This window comes from Schistocerca serialis, chromosome 8 (genome assembly GCF_023864345.2).
Source record: "Schistocerca serialis cubense isolate TAMUIC-IGC-003099 chromosome 8, iqSchSeri2.2, whole genome shotgun sequence".
Taxonomy (NCBI): Eukaryota; Metazoa; Arthropoda; class Insecta; order Orthoptera; family Acrididae; genus Schistocerca; species Schistocerca serialis.
The window spans coordinates 481,292,411-481,318,122 of NC_064645.1; the positions used below are offsets into that span (position 1 = coordinate 481,292,411).

Consider the following 25,712-nt stretch of genomic DNA (forward strand, 5'->3'; position numbering starts at 1 on the left):
GTCCTTTGCTGTCTCTGACAGAATTACAATGTCATCGGCGAGCCTCAAAGTTTTTACTTCTTCTCCATGAATTTTAATACCTACTCCAAATTTTTCTTTTGTTTCCTTTACTGCTTGCTCAATATACAGATTGAATAACATCGGGGAGAGGCTACAACCCTGTCTCACTCCTTTCCCAACCACTGCTTCCCTTTCATGCCCCTCGACTCTTATAACTACCATCTGATTTCTGTACAAATTGTAAATAGCCTTTCGCTCCCTGTATTTTATACCTGCCACCTTCAGAATTTGAAAGAGAGTATTCCAGTCAACATTGTCAAAAGCTTTCTCTAAGTCTACAAATGCTAGAAACGTAGGTTTGCATTTCCTTAATCTTCCTTCTAAGATAAGTCGTAAGGTCAGTATTGCCTCACGTGTTCCAACATTTCTACGGAATCCAAACTGATCTTCCCCGAGGTCCGCTTCTACCAGTTTTTCCATTCGTCTGTAAAGAATTCGCGTTAGTATTTTGCAGCTGTGACTTATTAAACTGATAGTTTGGTAATTTTCACATCTGTCAACACCTGCTTTCTTTGGGATTGGAATTATTATATTCTTCTTGAAGTCTGAGGGTATTTCGCCTGTCTCATACATCTTGCTCACCAGATGGTAGAGTTCTGTCATGACTGGCTCTCCCAAGGCCATCAGTAGTTCTAATGGAATGTTGTCTACTCCCGGGGCCTTGTTTCGACTCAGGTCTTTCAGTGCTCTGTCAAACTCTTCACGCAGTATCTTATCTCCCATTTCGTCTTCATCTAAATCCTCTTCCATTTCCATAATATTGTCCTCAAGCACATCGCCCTTGTATAAACCCTCTATATACTCCTTCCACCTTTCTGCCTTCCCTTCTTTGCTTAGAACTGGGTTGCCATCTGAGCTCTTGATATTCATACAAGTGGTTCTCTTCTCTCCAAAGGTCTCTTTAATTTTCCTGTAGGCAGTATCTATCTTACCCCTAGTGAGACAAGCCTCTACATCCTTACATTTGTTCTCTAGCCATCCCTGCTTAGCCATTTTGCACTTCCTGTCGATCTCATTTTTGAGACAAATACATGCAGAATGGAAATGTTTATTAATTCATCCTCTTCACTAAAGAGGAGATAACACCAGTTTGAATAACTACAGGGGAATTTCACTGCACCCTGGAGTGTACAAAACTTTTACAAAGGGAGGCCATGACGGGATCACAGATTTACTTAAAACTTTGTACACCTTTAGTAGGGTATTAAAACTACGTAATGTGCAAGTAGTTAGGTGCACTACTCTGGCAATTGCAAGAAAATCCCTGAAGTCACCAGTCATAAGAGGTCATTGTGGTCAAGCAGTTGGCACTCATGTGTTAAAACAACTCATGGAGGAGGCAGTGGTTCAAATCCCACTTCCGATTACTTTCATAATCAACATTCTTTTCAGCACTGGTCACATTATTTAATTTATATGACATTTGAGAGATAATATAATGAAAAAAATGAGTCTTTGCATGAAGTTTCAGTTTATGTTTTCTGTGTCTGTATGACGAATATCTGCAGTGTGTGATGTGTAGAGCACATCCGATGATTAATTCTACAGTACTCTTGTGATCTGGCAAATTGTGACTTACTATATTACTGATTGTGAAAAATGTCATTTGGATCATTATTTATTGAAGTTTGACTTGGGCTTTCCAAGCCTGTCCTCATCTTGGAAAATTTAATTATAAATAGTAAATAGTCAAATAAAACACCAAATTCACAACAATTTCATGAAAAAGCACGTGTTTTTTTTTCATTCTGTTACCTCTGAAATGTCATGTAAATTAAATAATGTGGCAAGTGATGAAAAAATACTGATTAAAAAAATTAAGTGGTAGGGGGATCCAAACCACCACCTCCTCCATGACCCATTTGCAACACGCGAATGGTAACCGCTTAACCACAACGACTTCTTACAACAGGCTCCTTTGCCCAGATACAGCAGTTTCATAACAGAGACTTAAAACTTGTAATCTTACCCTCCCACATACCACTATTAAATTTCTCTTAGTCTCTTCATAAAGCTTTGAGAGGCATAAGTGTTACGAAAGAAAAACTCTTTACTTATCTTCATTTTCTCTTCTTGTTGGCTCCAAGTCTTGTTTCTAGGGATACATTCTTGCAGCTGAAATTTTGATTTAATGTTGTGGGCTCCTTATGACTAAATAACTGATGAAGATTTGTCTGTATATTTCTTGAATTTTATTCTTCATCACATTATTAAATATCACACCGTTTTTTCAATTTCCACTTAATATTACAAATTACATTGTTAGTATCGATCATATTTTTTTAAAATATGTCTGTCTCCATCTGAGGCATGCCTATTACTACTAACACCCTGCGGTACTCACAGTATTCCAATGAGTTTACAAAGCAAAAGAGTTTGCAAACTTTCTTTACAAAAGAAGAATCCCTGCCAATATACATCACTACTTTGTAAATGAGTCCAGAAATAAATTTTATAATTATCGTTAGATTGTTCAATTAATAATATGAATTTTAAATATACCAGAAATTTTGTTATTTCAAATATTTTTAAAATAAGAGTAATTTTAACTGTACATGCAGATTACTAACAAATTAATTTCTTCTTATGTCTGTGTGTCTGTGTATGTGCGGATGGATATGTGTGTGTGTGTGCGAGTGTATACCTGTCCTTTTTTCCCCCTAAGGTAAGTCTTTCCGCTCCCGGGATTGGAATGACTCCTTACCCTCTCCCTTAAAACCCGCATCATTTCGTCTTTCCCTCTCCTTCCCTCTTTCCTGATGAAGCAACTGTTTGTTGCGAAAGCTTGAACTTTGTGTGTATGTTTGTGTTTGTTTGTGTGTCTATCGACCTGCCAGCACTTTCGTTTGGTAAGTCACAACTTTTCTTCTGATTTTCTCGAAATTGTCAGAGTAGTGCACCTTACTACTTGCACATTATCTTGTCTTATTGGCCCACTAACAGTTTGAAGTAATCTGTGATCCCAACGTTGTGGCCTCCCTTTTTTAGAAAACCCTGCTAAATCAGCTGGGAGGACAGGTAGACCCATTAATATGAGAGTATCAGGTAGGATTTCGTGAAGGGCAATCTTGTATACCCCAGATATGGAACCAAAAGGTGATTTTGCAAATAAGAAAATGTAGAAACAAAATGGTAACTTTGACTTTAAAAAGATTTTTGATTTGATAGATAAGCAAACGTTATTCCATATTTTAGAGGAATTCAAAATTAACAGGAAAACAAGGTCAGTTATTCAACAGACATGAACAGTTACAGCCTCCGAAGACAAGTTCGTGTGTTTAAAATCTTGTCATGTGAGAAACTTAAGAAGCATTTCAAATCGATAACAGTGTCCACCGAGGAGATGAACTCTCCTCCCCTTCATTTATCATAATTCTGCAAAATTCTGTGAAGACATGGGAAAAGGGAATTTAGCTCAGGATTAAAAAAGAACAGAGAATCGACTTGAAGTGTCTGGCTTTCACAGATGATCTCACTATTCTTACAAACACTAGAGGAAACCCAAACTTGCCCTGGAGATGCTTCACAAAAATTCACAGAAAACTGGCATACACAACTCCAACGAGAAAACTCACTACATGGAAAGGAAGCTTGCAAATACACTGAAGTATCAAAACTCGTGCGCTAGTGCCATGCACATATATAGATGGTGGTAGTATCATGTACACAAGGTATAAAAGGGTACTGCATTGTTTGACCTGTCATTTACACTCAGGTGTTTCATGTGAAAAGGTTTCCAACATGATTATGGCTGCATGATGGGAATTAACAGACTTTGAATGCAGAATGGTAGTTGGGATAGTTTCATTAGAGTTTCTGTTTTGGAAATCATTAAGGAATTTAATATTCCGAGTTCCACAGTGTCAAGAGTGTGCTGAGAATAACAAATTTCAGGCATTACATCTCACCATGGACAACACAGTGGCCGATGTCTTCGCTTAATGACCGAGAGCAGTGGTGTTTACATAGAGTTGTCAGTGATAACAGAAAGGCAACACTGCATGATGTGAAATAACTGCAGAAATCAATGTGGGATGTATGATGAACATATCTGTTAAGACCAATTTGGCAAAATTGGGCGTTAATGGAGTCTGGCAGCAGATAACTGTCATGAGTGCCTTTGCTAACAGCATTACATTGCTTGCAGCACCTCTCCTGGCCTGGTGATCACATCGGTTGGATCGTAGATGACAGGAAAAAAGTGGCTTGGTCAGATGAGTCCTGATTTCAGTTGGTAAGGGGTAGCGTCTTTGATTCATAATCAAAACGTCTTCGGTCCCGGGTTCGATCCCCGCCACTGCCTAAATTTTGATAAATAATCAGCATTGGCGGCCGAAGACTTCCGGCATAAGAAGTCAGTCTCATTCTGCCAACGGCCTTGTCAAAGAGGGCGGAGGAGCGGATAGAGGTTCAGGGCACTCTCTTGTCCAAGGGGTGGGAAATTGCCTCTAAAGGTGGAAGAATCAGCAATGATCAACGACATGAGGATGCAGAAGGCAATGGAAACAACTGCATTAAAGACACATAACGTGTATCCACAGGACATGTGGCCTGTAATTGAAGAAGTGTCATGATGATCTCTCCATTGGCAAAAGATTCTGGAATAGTCCCCCATTCGGATCTCCGGAAGGGGACTGCCAAGGGGGAGGTTACCATGAGAAAAAGATTGAATAATCTACGAAAGGATAACGTTCTATGAGTCGGGGCGTGGAATGTCAGAAGCTTGAACGTGGTAGGGAAACTAGAAAATCTGAAAAGGGAAATGCAAAGGCTCAATCTAGATATAGTAGGGGTCAGTGAAGTGAAGTGGAAGGAAGACAAGGATTTCTGGTCAGATGAGTCTCGGGTAATATCAACAGCAGCAGAAAATGATATAACAGGTGTAGGATTCGTTATGAATAGGAAGGTAGGGCAGAGGGTGTGTTACTGTGAACAGTTCAGTGACCGGGTTGTTCTAATCAGAATCGACAGCAGACCAACACCTACAATGATAGTTCAGGTATACATGCCGACGTCGCAAACTGAAGATGAACGGATAGAGAAAGTGTATGAGGATATTGAAAGGGTAATGCAGTATGTAAAGGGGGACGAAAATCTAATAGTCATGGGCTACTGGAATGCAGTTGTAGGGGAAGGAATAGAAGAAAAGGTTACAGGAGAATATGGGCTTGGGACAAGGAATGAAAGAGGAGAAAGACTAATTGAGTTCTGTAACAAGTTTCAGCTAGTAATAGTGAATACCCTGTTCAAGAATCACAAGAGGAGGAGGTATACTTGGAAAAGGCCGGGAGATATGGGAAGATTTCAATTATATTACATCATAGTTAGACAGAGATTCCGAAATCAGATACTGGATTGTAAGGTGTACCCAGGAGCAGATATAGACAAAGATCACAATATAGTAGTGAAGAAGAGTAGGCTAAAGTTCAAGACATTAGTCAGGAAGAATCAATACGCAAAGAAGTGGGATACGGAAGTACTAACAAGGGAACCTCCCCATCGCACCCCCCTCAGATTTAGTTATAAGTTGGCACAGTGGATAGACCTTGAAAAACTGAACACAGATCGATCGAGAAAACTGGAAGAAGTTGTGTGGAACTATGAAAAAATAAGCAAAATATAGAAACCGAGTAGTCCATGCGCAAAATAGGCAATATCTAGCAAATGTGAGCAGAGGAGCGCTGTGGTCCCGTGGTTTGCGTGAGCAGCTGCGGAACGATAGGTCCTTGGTTCAAGCCTTCCATCGAATGAAAATTTTAATTTTTTATTTTCGGTTTACATGACAAACTCTTATGTTTTCATCACTTTTTTGGGAGTGACTATAACATCCACAAGAAAACCTAAATCGAGCAAGGTAGAAGAATCTTTTTACCCATTCGCGAAGTGTATAAGTTAGGTGGGTCGACAACATATTCCTGTCGTGTGACGCACATGCCGTCACCAGTGTCGTCTAGAATATATCAGACGTGTTTTCCTATGGAGGAATCGGTTGACCTATGACCTTGCGATCAAATGTTTTCGGTTCCCATTGGAGAGGCACGTCCTTTCGTCTACTAATCGCACAGTACTGCGGTGCGGTCGCAAAACACAGACACTAAACTTATTACAGTGAACAGAGATGTCAATGAACAAACGGACAAATCATAACTTTGCGAAAATAAAGAAAGTAAAATTTTCGCTCGCGAGTAGATTTGAACCCAGTACCTTTCATTTCGCAGCTGCTCACGCTACCCACAGGACCACAGCGCTCTGGAGTTCACATTACCCTTGATGTTGCCTATCTTGCGCATGGGCTATTCAGTTTGTATATTTTGCTTATTTTTTCATAGTTCCACACAACTTCTTCCTGTTTTCTCGATTGATCTGTGTTCAGTTTTTCAAGGCCTATCCACTGTGCCATCTTATAACTAAATGTGAGGGGGGTGCGATGGGGAGGTTCCCTTGTAAGGAATGATGAGATACGTTTGAAGTTCTCTAACGCTATAGATACAGCAATAAGGAATAGTGCAGTAGGCAGTACAGTTGAAGGGGTAGGACATCTCTAAAAAGGGCCATCACAGAAGTTGGGAAGGAAAACATAGGTACAAAGAAGGTAGATTGATGAAAGGAGGAAGTACAAACATGTTCCGGGAAAATCAGGAATACAGAAATACAAGTTGCTGAGGAATGAAATAAATAGGAAGTGCAGGGAAGCTAAGACGAAATGGCTGCAGGAAAAATGTGAAGACATCGAAAAAGATATTATTGTTGGAAGGACAGACTCAGCATACAGGAAAGTCAAAACAACCTTTGGTGACATTAAAAGCAACGGTGGTAACATTAAGAGTGCAACAGGAATTCTACTGTTAAATGCAGAGGAGAGAGCAGATAGGTGGAAAGAATACATTGAAAGCCTCTATGAGGGTGAAGATTTGTCTGATGTGATAGAAAAAGAAACAGGAGTCGATTTAGAAGAGATAGGGGATCCAGTATTAGAATTGAATTTAAAAGAGCTTTGGAGGACTTACGGTCAAATAAGGCAGAAGGGATAGATAACATTCCATCAGAATTTCTAAAATCATTGGGGGAAGTGGCAACAAAACGACTATTCACGTTGGTGTGTAGAATATATGAGTCTGGCGATATACCATCCGACTTTCGGAAAAGCACCATCCACACAATTCCGAAGACGGCAAGAGCTGACAAGTGCGAGAATTATTGCACAATCAGCTTAACAGCTCATGCATCGAAGCTGCTTACAAGAATAATATACAGAAGAATGGAAAAGAAAATTGAGAATGCGCTAGGTGACGATCAGTTTGGCTTTAGGAAAAGTAAAGGGACGAGAGAGGCAATTATGACGTTACGGCTAATAATGGAAGCAAGGCTAAAGAAAAATCAAGACACTTTCATAGGATTTGTCGACCTGGAAAAAGCGTTCAACAATATAAAATGGTGCAAGCTGTTCGAGATTCTGAAAAAAGTAGGGGTAAGCTATAGGGAGAGACGGGTCATATACAATATGTACAACAACCAAGAGGGAATAATAAGAGTGGACGATCAAGAACGAAGTGCTCGTATTAAGAAGGGTGTAAGACAAGGCTGTAGCCTTTCGCCCCTACTCTTCAATCTGTACATCGAGGAAGCAATGATGGAAATAAAAGAAAAGTTCAGGAGTGGAATTAAAATACAAGGTGAAAGGATATCAATGATACGATTCGCTGATGACATTGCTATCCTGAGTGAAAGTGAAGAAGAATTAAATGATCTGCTGAACGGAATGAACAGTCTAATGAGTACACAGTATGGTTTGAGAGTAAATCGGAGAAAGACGAAGGTAATGAGAAGTAGTAGAAATGAGAACAGCGAGAAACTTAACATCAGGATTGATGGTCACAAAGTCAATGAAGTTAAGGAATTCTGCTACCTAGGCAGTAAAATAACCAATGATGGACGGAGCAAGGAGGACATCAAAAGCAGACTCGCTATGGCAAAAAAGGCATTTCTGGCCAAGAGAAGTCTACTAATATCAAATACCGGCCTTAATTTGAGGAAGAAATTTCTGAGGATGTACGTCTGGAGTACAGCATTGTATGGTAGTGAAACATGGACTGTGGGAAAACCGGAACAGAAGAGAATCGAAGCATTTGGGATGTGGTGCTATAGACGAATGTTGAAAATTAGGTAGACTGATAAGGTAAAGAATGAGGAGGTTCTATGCAGAATCGGAGAGGAAAGGAATATGTGGAAAACACTGATAAGGAGAAGGGACAAGATGATAGGACATCTGCAAAGACATGAGGGAATGACTTCCATGGTACTAGAGGGAGCTGTAGAGGGCAAAAACTGTAGAGGAAGACAGAGATTAGAATACGTCAAGCAAATAATTGAGGACGTAGGCTGCAAGTGCTACTCTGAGATGAAGAGGTTAGCACAGGAAAGGAATTCGTGGCAGGCCGCATCAAACCAGTCAGTAGACTAATGACCAAAAAAAAAAAGGGCAGATGATAGGGTTCAAGAACCCATGAAGCCATGGACTCAAGTTGTCAACAAGACACTGTGCAAGCACGTGGTGCCTCCATAACAGAGTGGGCTGTGTTTACATGGAATGGAGTGGGTCCTCTGTTATGTTTAGCTACTTGATGATCTTTTGCAGCCATTCGTGGACTTCATGTTCCCAAACAACAATGGACGTTTCATTGATGACAATCCCTTATGTCACTAGCCACAGTTTTTGCAACTGGTTTGAAGAACATTCTGGACAATTTGAGTGAATAATTTGGCCACCAAATGAATGCCATCAGACATTTATGGGACAAAACTGAGAGGTCAGTTCATGCACAAAATCTTGTGCCGGGAACACCTTTGCAGTTATGGACAGCTATAGAGGCAGCATGGCTCAATATTTCTGCAGGGGACTTCCAACAACTTGTTGAGTCCATGCCATCTCAAGTTGATGGCACTATGATGGCTGCAAGCTGCTCTGATACAATATTAGGAGGTACCCCATGGCTTTTGTCACCTAAGTGTCATCTCCCACCTTATAACTTGCTACAGGGAAGTATCACAAGTTACTCACTGCAAATACCTAGGAAGATTAACCAACCATACTAGCCAATCAGGAAATAATTCCAAATTACAAAAAGAAAATAGACTCGCATGGAGTCACTGCAATAAAAAAAAAAAAATCTATCTCTGTCAATGTAAAACTAAGATGTTAAAACATTGCAATTTCACTGGAAGCACTCTACATTGCAGAAACTACAATTTAGTCCTGTCAAATAGCAGATATACCTTGCAAAAGGTGGGGTAGAAGAGTTTATTTTTTCAACTCGTTCATATGGTTGGGAAGATTAGAAAACCGAGTTTTGCCAACAAAATTTCGCTTGAGAAATCTTTCTGCAGTCAAAAAACTTGCAAAATTTCGGCCTTTTTTCAGTTTTTTCAAAATATCTCAGTTTTTTGATCCTATCGCTTTAACGTCTATCTTCCTTTTTAAAGAGCACACAAGTCTCTACAAATTTGATTCTTGCCATTTTTTTCTACTCCCAATATCTAAGGCGCTATAGTGCCTCAAGAAATACCAATTTTTAAAATTTTGAGCATAGGGGCAAGATACCTTATTTTTGAACAATATTTTTTCAGTTTCTGTTTGTGTAGTATAAATACATTATGCATCATGTTATATGTTGGAATTTACCACCTCACTTTCAGGTATTCAATTTCTCTGTATGCAACATGAGGATTGCTGGGCACCCAACTATTGTGATTCTTACATCACTACCTGAAGTTCACTATGGGCCACCTCAGCCCTGGTATTTGTAAAACTATAAATATAAAAATAAATCATTAAGACACACACACACACACACACACACACACACACACACACACACACACACACACACACATACACGCGCACACAAAATAAATTGTCTCAGGAAACTGAACTATTATTAGCTGCAATAGGTAACCTAATTAGGTAGGTAATTATTCTTCTGTATAAAAGCCACACAGTTGACATTAAAAACAAGTAGCTTTATTACAATTAAAATGCATTGTCAGTTACTAAAAAATGTTGACAGTTCTGGGTGTGTAATATTTGTAATATCGCACTTTAGCGCACTTGAGACAGATATGAGCATCACTTCCAACATTTTGATGGGCTAGGTTCCTCAGTGTCACCAGAAATACCTTGAGTTACGGGTTGAGGGTCTGTACATAGAGTTGATCCCAGACTGACCCCTTCTTTAAACAGTGAGTCAGCCTCAGCAAGTTCGTTGATTTCGTCAGCGGTTTCCTCAACATCCTCCATAACATCTTCTTCACTGTCTTCATATAAAAATTTTGGCACGTTTTCGCAGTTGACCCCAATACATTTCTTGCAAATTGAAGAACATTTCAAACCCGCTTTTCTGCAGAAGCACGCTCCGCCACAGTTCAGCTTGCATGAACATGAAACAATGTGAAGAAGTGCTTCAGGTGCTGGATCTTGGCTCATTATAACGGGTATTGGACCATGGTCACTGTGATTCCAGCCCCATTTCTCAGGAGGTTTCCAGTTTCCCATCCAACTTTGGACTTGCTGGTAAGTCAGCAACGAATGATGTTGTGCAGCATCTTGTGTAGGTGGCAACCGTTCAAGATTCAGTTTGCTTTTTGTGGCAGACTTGGTGAATAGCTCGTACCGCAAATGGTCTAGTGTGTGGAAACTACTGACACCTCCACTATACAATGCGATAGTAACCTGTTCTCCTGCTGTTATTATTTCTTCACGGGTAGCATGTGGTTTATTGAACATGCAAAGCGCTGAGGTTAGGTGTTCATTTTTCGCAACAATATTGCAGCACTTAATTTTTCCTTGACCAAAAAAAGCGGATGTTGTATCACATCCGCTAAAAGTGTGAGTGAACAGAATATATTCACTGTCAAAATTGTAAGATGCAGTGGAAAACCACATGTCTTCTGCGTTTCCTCTTCCTGGCTTTAAGAAAAATAAGTTTTCAATGCCTTGCCCCAAACTGGTCATGAGCACAAGCAGGTCAACATCTTCTCCTACAATGACAACACTTCCAAAATATTTGGTTCTTGAAATGGCAGATGTTACAATCATAATGTCAGCATCTTCTTGTGCCTGGTGCACTTCAATGCTACACTCCAGAAATACCTTTTTAAGAAGTGTGATCAAACACATCTTGTTTTGTTCGTTGTACAAGAACTTGTCATGTGGGACTTGGTTCACCATCTCTGATTCAACCACAACATCAGCCGAAGAATGTTTTTTGGACTTACGAATTTCATCCTGGAAACAAACCTCAAGCTATGGCTAAGTCATGTCTCCCCAATATCGTTTTTCCACGAGTGCTAGTTCTGTAAGTTTCACAGGAGAGCATCTGCGAAGTTTGAAAGGTAGGAGATGATGTACTGGTGGAAGTAAAAGTGAGGAGATGGGTTGTGAATCGTACTTGTGTAGCTATGTCTGTAGAGCATTTGCCTGGGAAAGGGAAAGGTCCTGAGTTTGAGTCTTGGTCCGGCACACATTTTTAATCTGCCAGGAAGTTTCATATCAGTGCACAGTCCGCTGCAGAGTGAATATTTCATTCGGAAGCTTACTGAATATTCATCGTTGAGAAATAGTTTTCTTCTTCCAAGCACACTATGGTGACATCAATGTATGGCAATAGATAGGCATCTTTTATGATTTTGTTCAGTCATCATTGTTGGCAATCAACTCAGAAACTCCGTGTGCCAGTCTGCTCCTTCACAAGGACCCCACCATAGAACCAAGGACACTCTGAAGATTCAATAATGTCATCTTGCAGCATCATCTCCATTTCCCCCAGATTATCCATCATTCAGTCAATGACACACTATACGAGCAACGGCTAATTGGTGCACAGTCCATTGTGTTGTTACAGTGTTTTACCGTGGACCACTTGGTTGGTCTTTTCTCCACTTCAGATCTGGAGGCACCTGATAACTGTAACAGAATGGCTAACACTTACCAGCAGTTCTCCTCAGTCTGGGCAGATCCTATTGGTAGTTTGATAGTAGGTTGCTCCTCTGCATTGTCTGCAGTGGTGGTGGAGCAGGATTCTTTATTGATGGCACGAAACTGCCCTTCCTCAGCTAATTAGGCTGCCCCTATGCACACACCTTTCAGCATGTTGTTGCAACTCATGACAATTAGTGATCTAAAGTTCTCCTTGACTATGTATTGTAGAATACTTATGATCATTGCTGGCATGTAGATTTCTTTTATGAGCCTTAGCAGCTTTCTGCAATTGACAAAAATTTCACAGTTTAAATGATTATCTAGATTCATGACCAGAACTAATCTAGCTGATGACTGTGGGATAATAATGTCTTCAGTGGCAAACAACTGCCCAGGGCAATCTTGGATATATGTACTTACTGGAACAGTTCTATCAATCTGGAGCTCTGACCTTCTACAGTCCATGCTGTTTGTGATGCCTGCAGAAAGTCCCATTCAAAAATAACATTATGACTACATTCTGCTAAATGTCAAATTCTAAGGGTTCATTTTGTCACTAATAGTTATTCTTGTAATACATGTTCCTGTTGGCTGAATGTATTTCCCATTTGTGACATTCAGCACATCTACTTTTGTATCATAGAACACAGTTTTCTTTAACTGACAATAATAAGCATTCAATGTAACAGAAAAAGAAGGCCCTGAGTTGATTAGCACTCAGAAAGGTTGGCCATCAATGATGATGTCAATATTTCCTGATATCTTAATGACTGTCATCCATGGAGGATTGTCATCTCTGGTGGTCTCACCTCCATAAATGGTCGTCTCACTTAGTTTTACTGATTTCAGTGCAGCTGGGCTAGTGACTGGTATCTCTGTAAGGTGACAGTGAATGGCTATGGCATGTTGGGGAGCAATCTCATCCAGTCTATAGTGATAGGCTCTTTGTCCCACAGGTCATCTATAATCATATGTAGCTGACTGGCATAAATAGAACAGTGTCTTGTTCTCTGACCTCCAGACGTCTGTTCTTCTGTGGGGCGTTATACTTGGTAGGGGGGAGTTGGTTGTACTGGCACTGGTCAAATGCTGGATTGTGCTGGGTTGTTGTTTGATAGCTGCAGCATAAATCTGAGCTGGCAGAGTCCATTCTACCTGAAGCATTTGACTGCTGGCAGACAGTGGTGGTAAAGGTCCAAACAACTCTTCTTCCACACTCTCTATTACCTCCTGATGTACGGACTTGGCATTCATGGCCACAGTCTCTTACGGTCTGACAGTTCTGGTCGCCATAAAATGCTGTCTCTCTTCTCTCACTACCTGGCGTACGTGAGAGGCGAGGTCATGGGTGTCTTCTCGAACTGCCATTGGGCGCAATTTTGGAAGTAAGTCATACTTCTTTCATTCAACTCTTTTTCTGTTGCATTTCCACAATTAATTGTCACCATTTGCCAGTCTACATGTGTCAGATTTTTTTAGCTTCTGTTATATTTGGATTCTCAACATGGCATAGCATCGAAATATTCTCTGCGTAGGACTAAGTTTTTTTCCCCCATGACATTTGGGTTCATTGTTCATCCACTAAGTGGACTTGTTGCCAATTGTCATCAAATACTTTCTTCAGTTCAGCTTCAAATTTGTAACAACTATTGAGCTTTTCTTTGTTGTTCTCAAACCACTTCTGGGCTGTGCTGTCCAAGTGAAAGTACACATTTGCCAAACACTTAATGTCATTCTACCTGTCATATTTGCTCACTCAATCGAATCCATTCAGCTGTTTCATTGAATCCTAATCAGAGTTTCCAGAAACTGCTGTTTTGTAACCCACTGGCATCCTGAATATACAGGTTTTGGAAATGATGAGGTGCTTGTAATCCAGTTCCTGTCAGTCTAGCAGACAGCTTTTACATTGGCTAACTGGAACCATGATGATACAGAAGTTTTGATGAACACAGCATCTCCACCAACCCCTTTTAGCTACTGCCAGTTCTCCAGCCCACCTCAGAACTACACTGAAGGCCAAATCTAAAAGAAGGGTTGTCAATGAAGCACAACCCCTTGTAGCTACTGCCAGTTCTCCAGCCCACCTCAGAACTACACTGAAGGCCAAATCTAAAAGAAGGGTTGTCAATGAAGTACAATACTTAGAACTGAAACCACATTTATTACGAACACCAATGTACAGCCAGAACAGAACTTAACTCCTAGACATAGAGCACTGCTATTTATATAGACACCAAGTATTCCAGAATATACAAACATAAGAAAGTTTGAGAACCTTCCAGAAATGATAAATACTAAATAACAAATAATTGATAGTGGTTGGGAGTGTACTGATGACCTGAACTTCAGCAGTCAGTGAAGCTAACTGCAACACCACACAGCTCGCACCACCACCACTGCTTGTGGCTCCTCGCCGCCACCCCCCCCCCTCCCGCCCCCCCCCCCCCCCCTCTCTCTCTCTCTCATATATATTCCCTTTCAGCAGAGTGTTTAGACTTGGGTGGTCATGACTTCTTTTTCCTTGTTCCTTCATTCTCCCCAAATTCTCTATGGTCTCTCTTGTATTCTTCTTACGCTTATTTCCTTGTTTCTTTTCTTCATGTTTTTGTTGAAATGTATTTTTATTTATGGTGTTTCTGAACTGTTCTTGACTGCTTATGTTAACTGAATCATTCTGTCTTGATTTTTGCAAGTATTCTTGTCCACCCTGTGGAATGTCCATAAAATTCAATCCTCCTTTTTCTAAAGGTGTCTGCTATTGTTTCTGTCTGTCTGAAAATGTCTCTCAACAACCTCTTTAATCAAATTGCTTCATGAAAAACAGGTTTCTATATTTTCCTGAGAATTTTCCTTTCCTGCTTTTCAATCTCTCTTATTTTTGTTTGACTATAAACAACTAGTCCAGTGAAACTGTCAGAAAAAAAAGCCTGTACCTTGCAAAAGGTGGGTAGAAGATTTTTTTTTAACTCGTTCATATGGTAGGAAAGGTTAGGAAACCAAGTTTTGCCAACAAAATTTCTCTTTGGAAAACTTTCTGCAATCAAAAAACTTCAAATATTTCGGACTTTTTTCAGTTTTTTTTTCAAACTATCTCAGTTTCATTTGCTCCTATCACTTTGATGTCTATTTTCTTTTTTAAAGAGCACAAAATTCTCTACAAATTTGATTCTTACCACTTTTTTCTACTCCCAGTATCTAAGGAGCTAAAGCGTGTCAAAAAATACCAATTTTTCAAGTTTTGAGCAAAGTGGCAAATTACCTCATTTTTGAACACTGTTATTTCAGTTTCTATTTTTGTAGCATAAACATATTACTCATCATGTTATTCATTGGAATTTACCATCTCACTCTGCTGCAGGGCCAGGACAAACAGCATCATATTCAGTAACTACGAACACATTCATGTCGGATTGCGTGAAGTTTATTTGTGTTACAATATGTAATACGATTGCATGCAGGTGCTGTAAATTTTCTACAGTTGATTGACGTTAATGATCAGTTATAAGAAAAAGCATGTAGGAATTGTTCTTTAGCGGACAAAAGCGTATTTATTCTTTGGCGGGCGGAAGGCGATTATCTCTGGTGATTGTTCACAGCGTGCTGACAGCTATTAGCACACAACAATAAGGGTCCTACAGTTTGGAGTCGCTTCCATTCAGTATATGTTGTGGTGCTGAAAATGAGTATGTCTAACATGAATTTGTGTTTCATTTGCGAAAAAACTGTGGTGAGTGGTGGACGCAATGTGAAAAAGAAAGGACTGCACACACTTATTGATTGTAGTGCTAAATGCAGGGAGTCTGCTCACACCCGTTTTTTGAAAACACTCAGTGAAGTGATGGTGCATGAAGCATGCTACAAGAAGTACATTAATGAGAGAATGATAGCAGCTAGCCTTCGACATCCTCAGGAACCAACAGGCATGCTACGTCAGTCGCAGGAAAAAGGTCAGTTCAATTTCAAAGAGAAATGCTTCTTATGTGCAAAAGGGAATTCTGATGACTTTTTAAGCAAGCAGTTACGATTGCCATATGCCAAATGAAATTTTGTTTACAAAGTAATGAAATTGGAAGTGCAATCGACAGTATTAGAACAGGCTAAATGACGTGGTGATGAATTTGGTCAACAAGTGATAGAGCGGATTCAAAATGTAAATGATTTGGTTGCTGCAGGTGGGTGGTACCACAGATTTTGCTACAGAAAGTTCTTTCACCGTGTTTCAGCTACTGGACAGAAATGAGGTTACCGACCTGCAACACAAGTAGATGAAGGCATGGAGGCTATATTTGCCTACTTGGAAACCAATACGGAAGAATGTCAGTTTTCTATGGACGGTCTGTTAGAGCAAATACCCACATAACCTCGTCCTGATACTCGAACTGTCAAGACTCACCTTTTCCAGAAATACCGTGACGATGTGGTGATAGCTGAAACAGCTTCAAAGCCAGTCGTATGTTTCAAGAATGTTGGGCACCAACTACTCAGTGAAAATTGGTACACCAAAAGAAATTCAGATCCTCAGCAAGAAAGACTACAAATTGTAAAAAGCAGCTGCAAATATCATATTAGACGATATAAGATCAGTAATGTATGATGTAAAACAGTACCCTCCCTCTGATAATTTTTTATGTGATGTAGAGTCTGTCATACCAGAATCTGTAAGATTGCTCTTTGAAACTATAATTTTGAAACACAAGCGGTCTCCCAGAAAATGGGGGAAAATATGTGTTTCTCTTGCTCATGCACTCATAAGTGCTGCGAGGCCACGTTCATTTATTTCATCACTTTTGACTGCAATTAGTGCATGCTTGTATCGGAAGTTTGGCTCAAAACATCTCATCCAGGTTTTGTCTTCCCTTGGCTTTGCAGCATCTTATACAGAAGCTGCCCTATTGGAAGTGTCTTCAATCCTTCAGCTTGACAACGAAGTGACGCATTTTGCCAATTTGTGTTTGATAATGCAGATTTCAATGTAAACACCCTAGATGGAACTGGTACTTTTCATGCAATGGGAGGTATAATGTGTGTCACTCCTCATGAAGCATTGCTTCCTCAGAAAAATATTAAAAAGTTGAATCATCATCCCTCAGCTCAACTTGTTAGTGAAGCCGGAAAAAATGACATACAGACATTCCACAGAACACAAGATGAAGGCTATAAAAATTGAAGATTTGGTCATAATTGCTCCTGCAAAAGGTGAGATTGTCATCTCAACAGCGGAAATTACGTGGTTATATTTTAAATGGTCTCAGAATGCAGTTGTTTCAGAATGGAATGGTTACATGGAAAGCTTGATGGTAGGCAAAGAATATGAACATTCTAAAATAAAGTGTCTTCCATTTCTTAATTCATCACCAACCCATTATGACACCATATATACTGCTCTGATGATAGTTAGAGATGCATGTAAAAGACATAATCAGACTACATGCTTTGTCACATTTGATCAGCCTCTGTATTGGAAGGCAAGGGATATTGTGGAGATTGACCTTCCTGAATTTCATATTGTGAAGGTCCGACTTGGAGGTTTCCATTTCCTTATGTCGTTCATGGAATGTATCAGTATGATCATGGGTGGAAGTGGATTAAAGGACTTATTTGGTGTAATATTCACTGAAAACAGTGTTGAAAAGATTTTGTCAGGACATGCATATTCCAGCGCTGTGTGAGCACATTTATCGTGTCGCCTTGCTTTGGCCTGTCACGTGTGGGATCACATTGAGCTAACAGAAGATGAATGTGCGACATTGAATGACTTGTCTTCTCCTTGTGGTGAGTCAGAACTGTCAGTTGGCCAGGATACCAGTGTTCTCAGGGAACAAGTCATAAAAAAATTTGTATCTGCCCTGAAAACGATTGAAAGTAAGGGACCCACAGCAAAATTATAGGTTCAGTACTACAAGATGGTCACTCTCATGAAACAATTTATTGAAGTGGATCGATCAGGCAATTGGAAACTTCATCTTGAAAGCGTGCGAAAAATGCTTCCCTACTTCCATTCAGCTGGACATTTTATGTACGCTAAAAGTGGGCACCTCTACTTACAGGATATGTTGAGACTTGAGGAAAAAATGGATTTATCAGAATATGAGAAGTTCACAATGAAAGGACATTTTACAATCCGGTGATCAGAGACGTATTGGTCAGGGGTTCCTTCTGACATGACTATAGAACAAACATTGATGAGAACCATGAAGAGTTGGAGGACTTACTTCTGGCCGAGGAATTACAGATAGTGTATTAACCAGATGGACATTTGGTATGATTCACACGCAGAACATTTGTGAAGAAATTGAGTCATATTGCAAAGTGAGTGCAGTAACATCAGAACAGCATGTAGATGCAAGAAGTTGTCGCATCAAACGAGGTGGCATAGACTTGCGTAAGCTGCATGATTGGTTTTCAGTGCACCCTCCCTTCCCTGAAAGTGATTTTATAATGTCTATCAGCAGTGGTGTTGTCGGAACAGAGGATGTTAATTGTCATATGTGTCACAAAGAGGGGGAAAAAGGCATGAAAAGAATAGTTGATGACAATTTCCACAATGTAAAGTTCCGTAGAAAAGATAAAGTTGTGACTCTCCTTTCTGCGTTCAATTCTGTAAAAGCTGGGAGCACTAAAATTACTCCTTTTGATCCTTTAACTCTTTTCCAAAGGATTTGTTTAATGAAACAAAGTGAAGAAGAGTTAAAAGCCTTTCTGAAATATGAACTTGCTCCTTACCCAATGTCCCTATTCTCAGAAAAAGGCATTCGAAAAGGAACAAAATCTTCATTCTACAATGCCTTCATTCCAGTGGAAGATGTGAAGTCAGGTGGACCAAGTAAATTTTTTGTCATTGATGGAGGGTACCTTATCCACAAAGTGACTTGGACTTGAAATGTTTGTTTCAAGTCAATAGCCCAAAGCTATGTTTCTTACCTGCAACGTCATTTTGGATCTCAATTTGCTATTGTATTTGATGGGTATCCATGTGAGGGTGTGCACAAATATGAAACTTCCTGGCAGATTAAAACCATGTGCCAGACTGAGACTCAAACTCAGGTCCTTAGCCTTTTGTGGGCAAGTGCTCTACCGACTGCTGTGAGGATGGGTTGTGAGTTGTGCTTGGGTTGCTGAGTTTGTAAGCACATGCCTGCAAAATGCAAAGGTCCTGAGTTGAGTTGCAGTCTGGCACACAGTTTTACTCTGCCAGGAAGTTTCATATCAGCACACAGTCCACTGCAGAATGAAAATTTCATTCTGGAAACATCCCCCTGGCTGTGGCTAAGCCATGTCTCCACAATATCCTTTCTTCCAGGAGTGCTATTTCTGAAAGTTTTGCAGGAGAGCTTCTCTGAAGTTTGAAGTTTTGAAGGTAGGAGATGAGGTACTGGCAGAAGTAAAGCTGTGAGGACAACTCATGAGTTGTGCTTGGGAAGCTCAGTCAGTAGAGCACTTACCCATGAAAGGCGGAGGTCCCAAGTTTTGAGTCTTCGTCTGGCACACAGTTTTAATCTTCCAGGAAGTTTCATGTGGTAGGCTACTGGCAAATTGAGGCTGACAGGGAGAAGACTACCTTCATAATACCTGATGGCCTGTATGACTTCAAAGTTGTGCTGCTGTGACTGTCTAATGCTCCAGTCACATTTGAGCATAAGATGGACAACTTGCTATGACACCTTAAATGGATGATGTGTCTTTGCTATGTGGATGATATTGGCATTGTTTTGAAGACATTTGAAGAACATCTTAACTGCCTGAATCTGAGGAAGTGGCTCTTCATTGCCCAAGAAATAAATATCTTGGGGCACCTAGTGAGTGGCAATGGAGTACGTCCTGATTCAAAGGAAATAAGAGCAATCACAGATTTTCCATTTTTTGGGACAGTCATGATGTGGGAAATTTTCTCAGAATGCAGTTGTATTACTGACAAGTTATAAAGAACTTCCATACACTGACTGACACATCCCTTGCAAGAACAACTACAGGGAGATGTCAAATTTTCTTGGAACAAGGTGCAAGAAACATCTCTTCTTGCCCTTAAAGAGGCACTAACATCTCCAGTCCTAGCACTGCATGTTGAGAGTGATGAGACAGAACTTAAGACCAACATTAGCAGTCATGGTATAGGTGCAGTTTTAGTACAAATTCAGGAAGGTTGTGAAAAGGTGATATCTTATACTTACAGTCTGTGATGAACTACTCTGCAACTGAGAAAGAGCATCTTGCAGTTGTTCACCATTGTTTTGAACCCCCACTTCTTTTTATGTTTGACTGGCTGGAAGAATCCGTGGAGTCGACTGGTAAAATGGACACTGAGGCTCCAGGAGTATGACATCACAGTGCTATAGAAAAGCACACACAAGTACTAAAATGGTGACTGTCTTGCAAGGAATAATTTGGCAGAACACGGCAGCATGGATGAAATATCAGTCATTGATGCACTAAATGACATTGCTGCCAGATAGAGGGACGATCCAGCACTGCTAAAAACATAGAAGCATTGAAGAAGGAAGAACTGACCAAGGGAGAGTTACAGTTAATAAACAGAACATGGTGTGATCCAAAGGGGCAGAAATGTTAGCTCAACATGACAGCTCATTTATGACCAGCTGTTCTGAAGTACTTCCACTATGCTCTACATCTGGTCAGCTGAGATTTTTGAATACTGTAGTCAGAATCAGCACAGGTATCACTGGCCAGGTCTGTACCTGCGCTAGACACTATTTTGGCCATCGTCGGCAATGCCAGCAAGTACTGCAGTTATTTCTAGGCCGTTTGGTACCAATTCTGTATGCAGCAGCACCGTTTCACAAAATTGGAATTAAGCTCTTAGTTGATGGATAATAGTCTGCACTGACTACCTTACCTGCTACACTGTCACCAAAGTTGTGTTGGTTGCTGAAGCTGCAGAAATTGCAAAGTTCCTCAGAGAATACATTATTTTGAAGTACGGAGCACCCCGTGTGATGATTCATTCGAGACTAATATCGGAGGTAATTTCACGTGTGGTATCACCCACATGATGACAACCAGCTACCACTTACAGACAAATAGCCTCATAAAACACTTTAATAAGGCACCAGGTGCATCCTCGGTTTACACTAATTGTGATCAGAGAAATTGGGATACAGTACTACCCATCTTGACATTCCCATACAGCACAGCAAAGCTAGGCACTACAGGCTTCACACTGTTCTTTCTGCTCCATGGTCACTGGTCTGAAACATTTGTGGGTACACTGATTCCATTTCAGCCAGCTGACACTTAGGATGTCTATGTGAAAGCACCTCATCACCAGGACTGAAGAAGGAAGGCAAGTGGCTTACATACAGACCCTGGACACACAGGAGAAAGACCGAGAGCACCTGAAACACCAAGGAATGGCCAATGAGATACAGCCCAGAAGACTTGGAAACTTGGTGTGGTTTTTTTATGTCTCTGCAGAAAGTGGGACTATAGGGAAAGTTACTAGAGAGCTGCTTTCGGCCATATTGTATCCTTCATTGCTTTCAGAACATCACAGTCAAAGTTGAGGATTATGAAGCTTTGTCAAGAGGACGAAAGTGCAGAGATGTCTTCCATGTCCTCCGTATGAAGCCCTTCTATAGCCTTGAGATGCAGATAAATGATGGGGCCTTCTCTGATTCAAGGAAACTGCGGACCCCTCCCAGTGATCACAAAACTTCAGTGAGCGAGACTGCCTCCTATGCTCTTCTTAGGTAAGCGGATGTGATAGTTTTACCAGAATGCAAGGATCTGCCAGTGCTGCCATACAGAGGACCACTGACAAGATCTAGATCCAGGGTGCTATAGTCAGCTTCAATGAGAACTGAAAAAGCAGGTTGCTGTTTCCCCAGGAGAGAGGGCAATGCTGAGAGCTGTGATGCGAGCATGTGGTATAGTGGTTAGTCAGTGGTTAGCGCAGTGCAGGCCACCAGTTCAAACCCGACCATTAGCAATTAGTAGTGTTTATCATTTCTGGAAGGTTCTTGAAATTTCTTATACCCATAATGTCTGTATATTCTGGAATATTCAGTGTTTGTATAAATAGCAGCATTTCCATCCAGGCCTTTATTTCTGTCCTGGCTGTATGTTGGTGTTCTTAATAAACTTGTTTTCAGTTCTAAGTATTGTGCTTCATTGGCATCCCTGCTTTTGGATTTGAACTTGAGTGTGGTTACACTGTGAGCCGGAAAACTGGTGGTAGCTAAAAGAGGTTGAGATAGCTGTTTACCATCATAGTAGCATATAAAAAGACTCCAGCAAGCTGACTGCTGCAGGAGTTGCTTAGTTTTGGACAATCATGCAAAATAAGCTTGATTTTTTGTTCCAATGTTTCGCAGTCTGTTGGTCATCATCAGTCGTTTCTCTTCATAGGTTTCTGGCAATTGCCTATCCAGATTAATCCTGTAGATTTTAGTCAGCTGCATAGTAAATTGTTCAATTTTTTATGAACTGATGTCTCTGGATCTTTTGAGTTTCATTCATTCATGCGTTATTGCTCATTGTCATCAGGAATTAGTGGGGCAATATTGCTGAGTACTGACAGCAATAGTATTGGTGTGGGTTTAAGAGCTCTTGTCATGATCCTCATTGCAATGTGTAGATGGATATCTATAGTATTGACATAGTTACTTGTACTACAGACAGGAGAACAGTATTCATCGACAGCATAAACAAGAACTTGTGCTGTAGTTCTCAAGCTGTTTGCATTAGATCCCCAGCTAACACCATGTAGTTTCCTTACTATATTATTTCTTTATTGTGGCTTTTGTCCTGTTAGTTTGAGTTGTTTCCTGGTTGCCAAGGGTCTATTGAGAGTTGTACTTAAATATTTGGGACATCAACTATGCAATAATTTTCTGTTGCGGAAGATTACATTCATATATTGATAAGTACTTATTTTCATGCCTTCATGATGTTTGTTGATTTCGTGCACATTTTTTTCCCATTACAGGTATCTCAACATCTTGACTTCAATCTGGACACAACTGAAACGCAGGATTTAAGTGAAACAGCCACAGTGTTGGAGATGACTCTCATTGACAATCTGGATGGCCTTATTACCAAGGATCTAACTGTTCCAGTTGTTGCATCAGGCTGTGTAAATGCTATACCATACTGGTTCAGAATACAGTTTCTCCCAGGTGGACCAGAATTTTCAACACTACATATAGGTTCTTTTGTGAAGCAAGCTGCTGTTTTGGTAGAACCGGAATTGTGTGTAGTAAAGAACCAGAAGGTCCATTTGACAGTGAAACAGTTTCAGAGCATATTACATATAGAGCTTGAAGAACAGTGAAATGAAAATAAATATCTTCAATTTTTTGTAAATTATTATCTATGGTAAAGACATTAATCAGTAAACATGCCTCATAAAGCTCTTATGCAATTGGAGATAGTAAGGATCAGTAAACCAAAGGCAGAGAGGAAACCATGCTAACCGAATACTGCTATACTTGTGCCAACCCAAAAACTCAAAATATGTTCAGTAGAAGCAGGAGGCAAACAGATAAATAAATTGAACAAGACAGTTAGAAATTAGTAAGTATTACCATCTAAGGTAGTCCTGAATAAATTTATCATACTTATACAGTTCCAGTTGCTGCCACGTGTTCAGTATGGGATACAATAACAATAATTAGTACCACATCAGCGTCTCACAAAAGGAATGCTAGGTTCAATGATCTGTTAACATTCCGAAGTGCAACAATAATACTTCCATCAATTGACAATTGTAGCAAAATAGTTTCATAATATCAACATTTAAATATACGCACTAAACATAAGATGGTGTACAATAAAGAATTTTACTGTCTCAAATAACAGTAAAATATGACAACAAAAATGATCCATTTTTGACAAAATAATTTAATTGGGTGGATAAAAAAATCTACTCACCAAGCAGCAGCAGAACACACACATAACAGAAGGCCATAATTAGGCAAGCTTGCAGAGCCAGTGGCTCCTTTTTCAGGCAGAAGGGTTGAAGAGGAAGGAAGAGGGATGAAGAAAAAGGACTGGAGAGTTCTAGGAAAGGGGGCAGATTTTTGGGAAAGTCACCCAGAACCACAGGTCAGGAGAGACTTACTACACGGGAATTGTTTAAATTACAGTAAAAGTAACACCTCTATTGGCGTGCTATAAAGAATGTTATTGCACCTAAGTACAGCAAAAATAATAGAGTTATTGATAACAAAATTCACCCAAGAAATGAAAAAAAAAATCGTCCTTTCAATTATACCTACAGGAAGTTCCACAGTTGCTGTTAGTTTCTAGAGGGTATAGATGATACTTAATATTTATTTATCTCTTTATCCATCGATAGACAATAAATATTACATGAGCATTGTGCAAATGACCATATAAATTTTATGTGAAACCATTACAAAAAAATGGAACATACAAATCTATATAATATATAATATAATGTATAACACAATACACACGAAATAATATAAAGTGATATGATACATAGCAATACAAATTTATCTACATATATACTGCTGCTATTAAAAACCATTGTCAGTTCTTTATAGGTCTTTACTTTTGTCTTCTGCAGCCAGCAAATCCTTTTATGCGCAATAATGATTCAGTAAGATTTTACATTTGACAAGAGCTGCCTGTTAGATATGTAGAGATAATGAAAATGTTAAGGGGCAAAAGACAGTATTTTTGGTTTTGGCTTAATAAAAACAGGACCCAAAAAAATGTTACTGGTCGACATAATCACACAGTGACTAACAACATTGTTCCAGTAGAATTTTTTTTTTAAATTCTGCTTTAAATTTATATTCATCATGCAGATTTCTGATTTAGACTCTCAGTCTGTTGTAAAGCTTAATGTGGACATGCTCATAAGCCTTTGTAGTTTAGTTCTTTTTGTGTGCTGTGTATGAAATGCTGTTGTGGTATTTCAGGCAGTGTAACTACAAAAGTCAGCTTTTGTCTGAAACAATCCAAGGTAATACCAGATATATAAAACACATTTGTATTTGTATAGCAAAGATATTGTTAGCTTTTTAAGCTTTCTCAATACGGGTTTCCAGCATGTCTGTGGAAGATTGTGTGTTGTTATTTGGATAGTCCTTTTCTGCAACAAAGAAATTTATAAATTTATTTTAGGTAGCATGTGGTGAAATTATGTATGTAACAATAGACTGAAAATAGTCAAAATATGCTATCCTGGCAGCACCTTCTGAGATTCAAACATTTGCTATAATTCTAATAGCAAAACTGACTGAATTGGGTAACTGTGTGATTAAAATTGAGATCTGTCTATGACTTTTTCACCCAGCATCAGATCTAGATTTATGTTATGACTTATTTTTCCAAACTGAAAGTAATTTGTTTAATTTATATTTAGTACCAATCTGTTTGCATTAAATCAAGAATGGACAGAGTTGAGAACTTTATCTGTAATTGTGAATAGCATGAAATTGGCACCTCTGTCTGGGGTACGTACATAATTTATGTAGAGGGGAAATAATATGCCATTTAGGATACTGCCTTGTGGTACCCCTATTTCCACTTTTTTGCATCTGAAACTAAATGGATTGTGCAATTGGAGTAAAGTGGCACCAAATGCACAAGTTGTGTTCAGCTTCAGAGGTATGATTCAAACCACCTTTTGGCAGACCCTTTAATACATAATGCTTCCTGTTTTTCTAAAACAATACCATGATTAACA

At 39.6% G+C, this 25,712-nt stretch overlaps 1 protein-coding gene across 3 annotated transcripts in view; it reads left to right on the forward strand.

Moving 5' to 3' along the window:
* Positions 1-23,356, forward strand: part of LOC126416176 (protein arginine N-methyltransferase 9-like) — a 126,551-nt gene extending 103,195 nt beyond the window's left edge. For all 3 annotated transcript variants that reach the window (XM_050083749.1, XM_050083751.1, XM_050083750.1), the window contains one exon: positions 22,980-23,356. In XM_050083749.1, coding sequence (XP_049939706.1) covers positions 22,980-23,324 — 345 coding nt within the window. In that variant the 3' untranslated portion in view covers positions 23,325-23,356. The remainder of the gene's footprint in view (positions 1-22,979) is intronic.
* Positions 23,357-25,712: the final 2,356 nt, after the last annotated feature.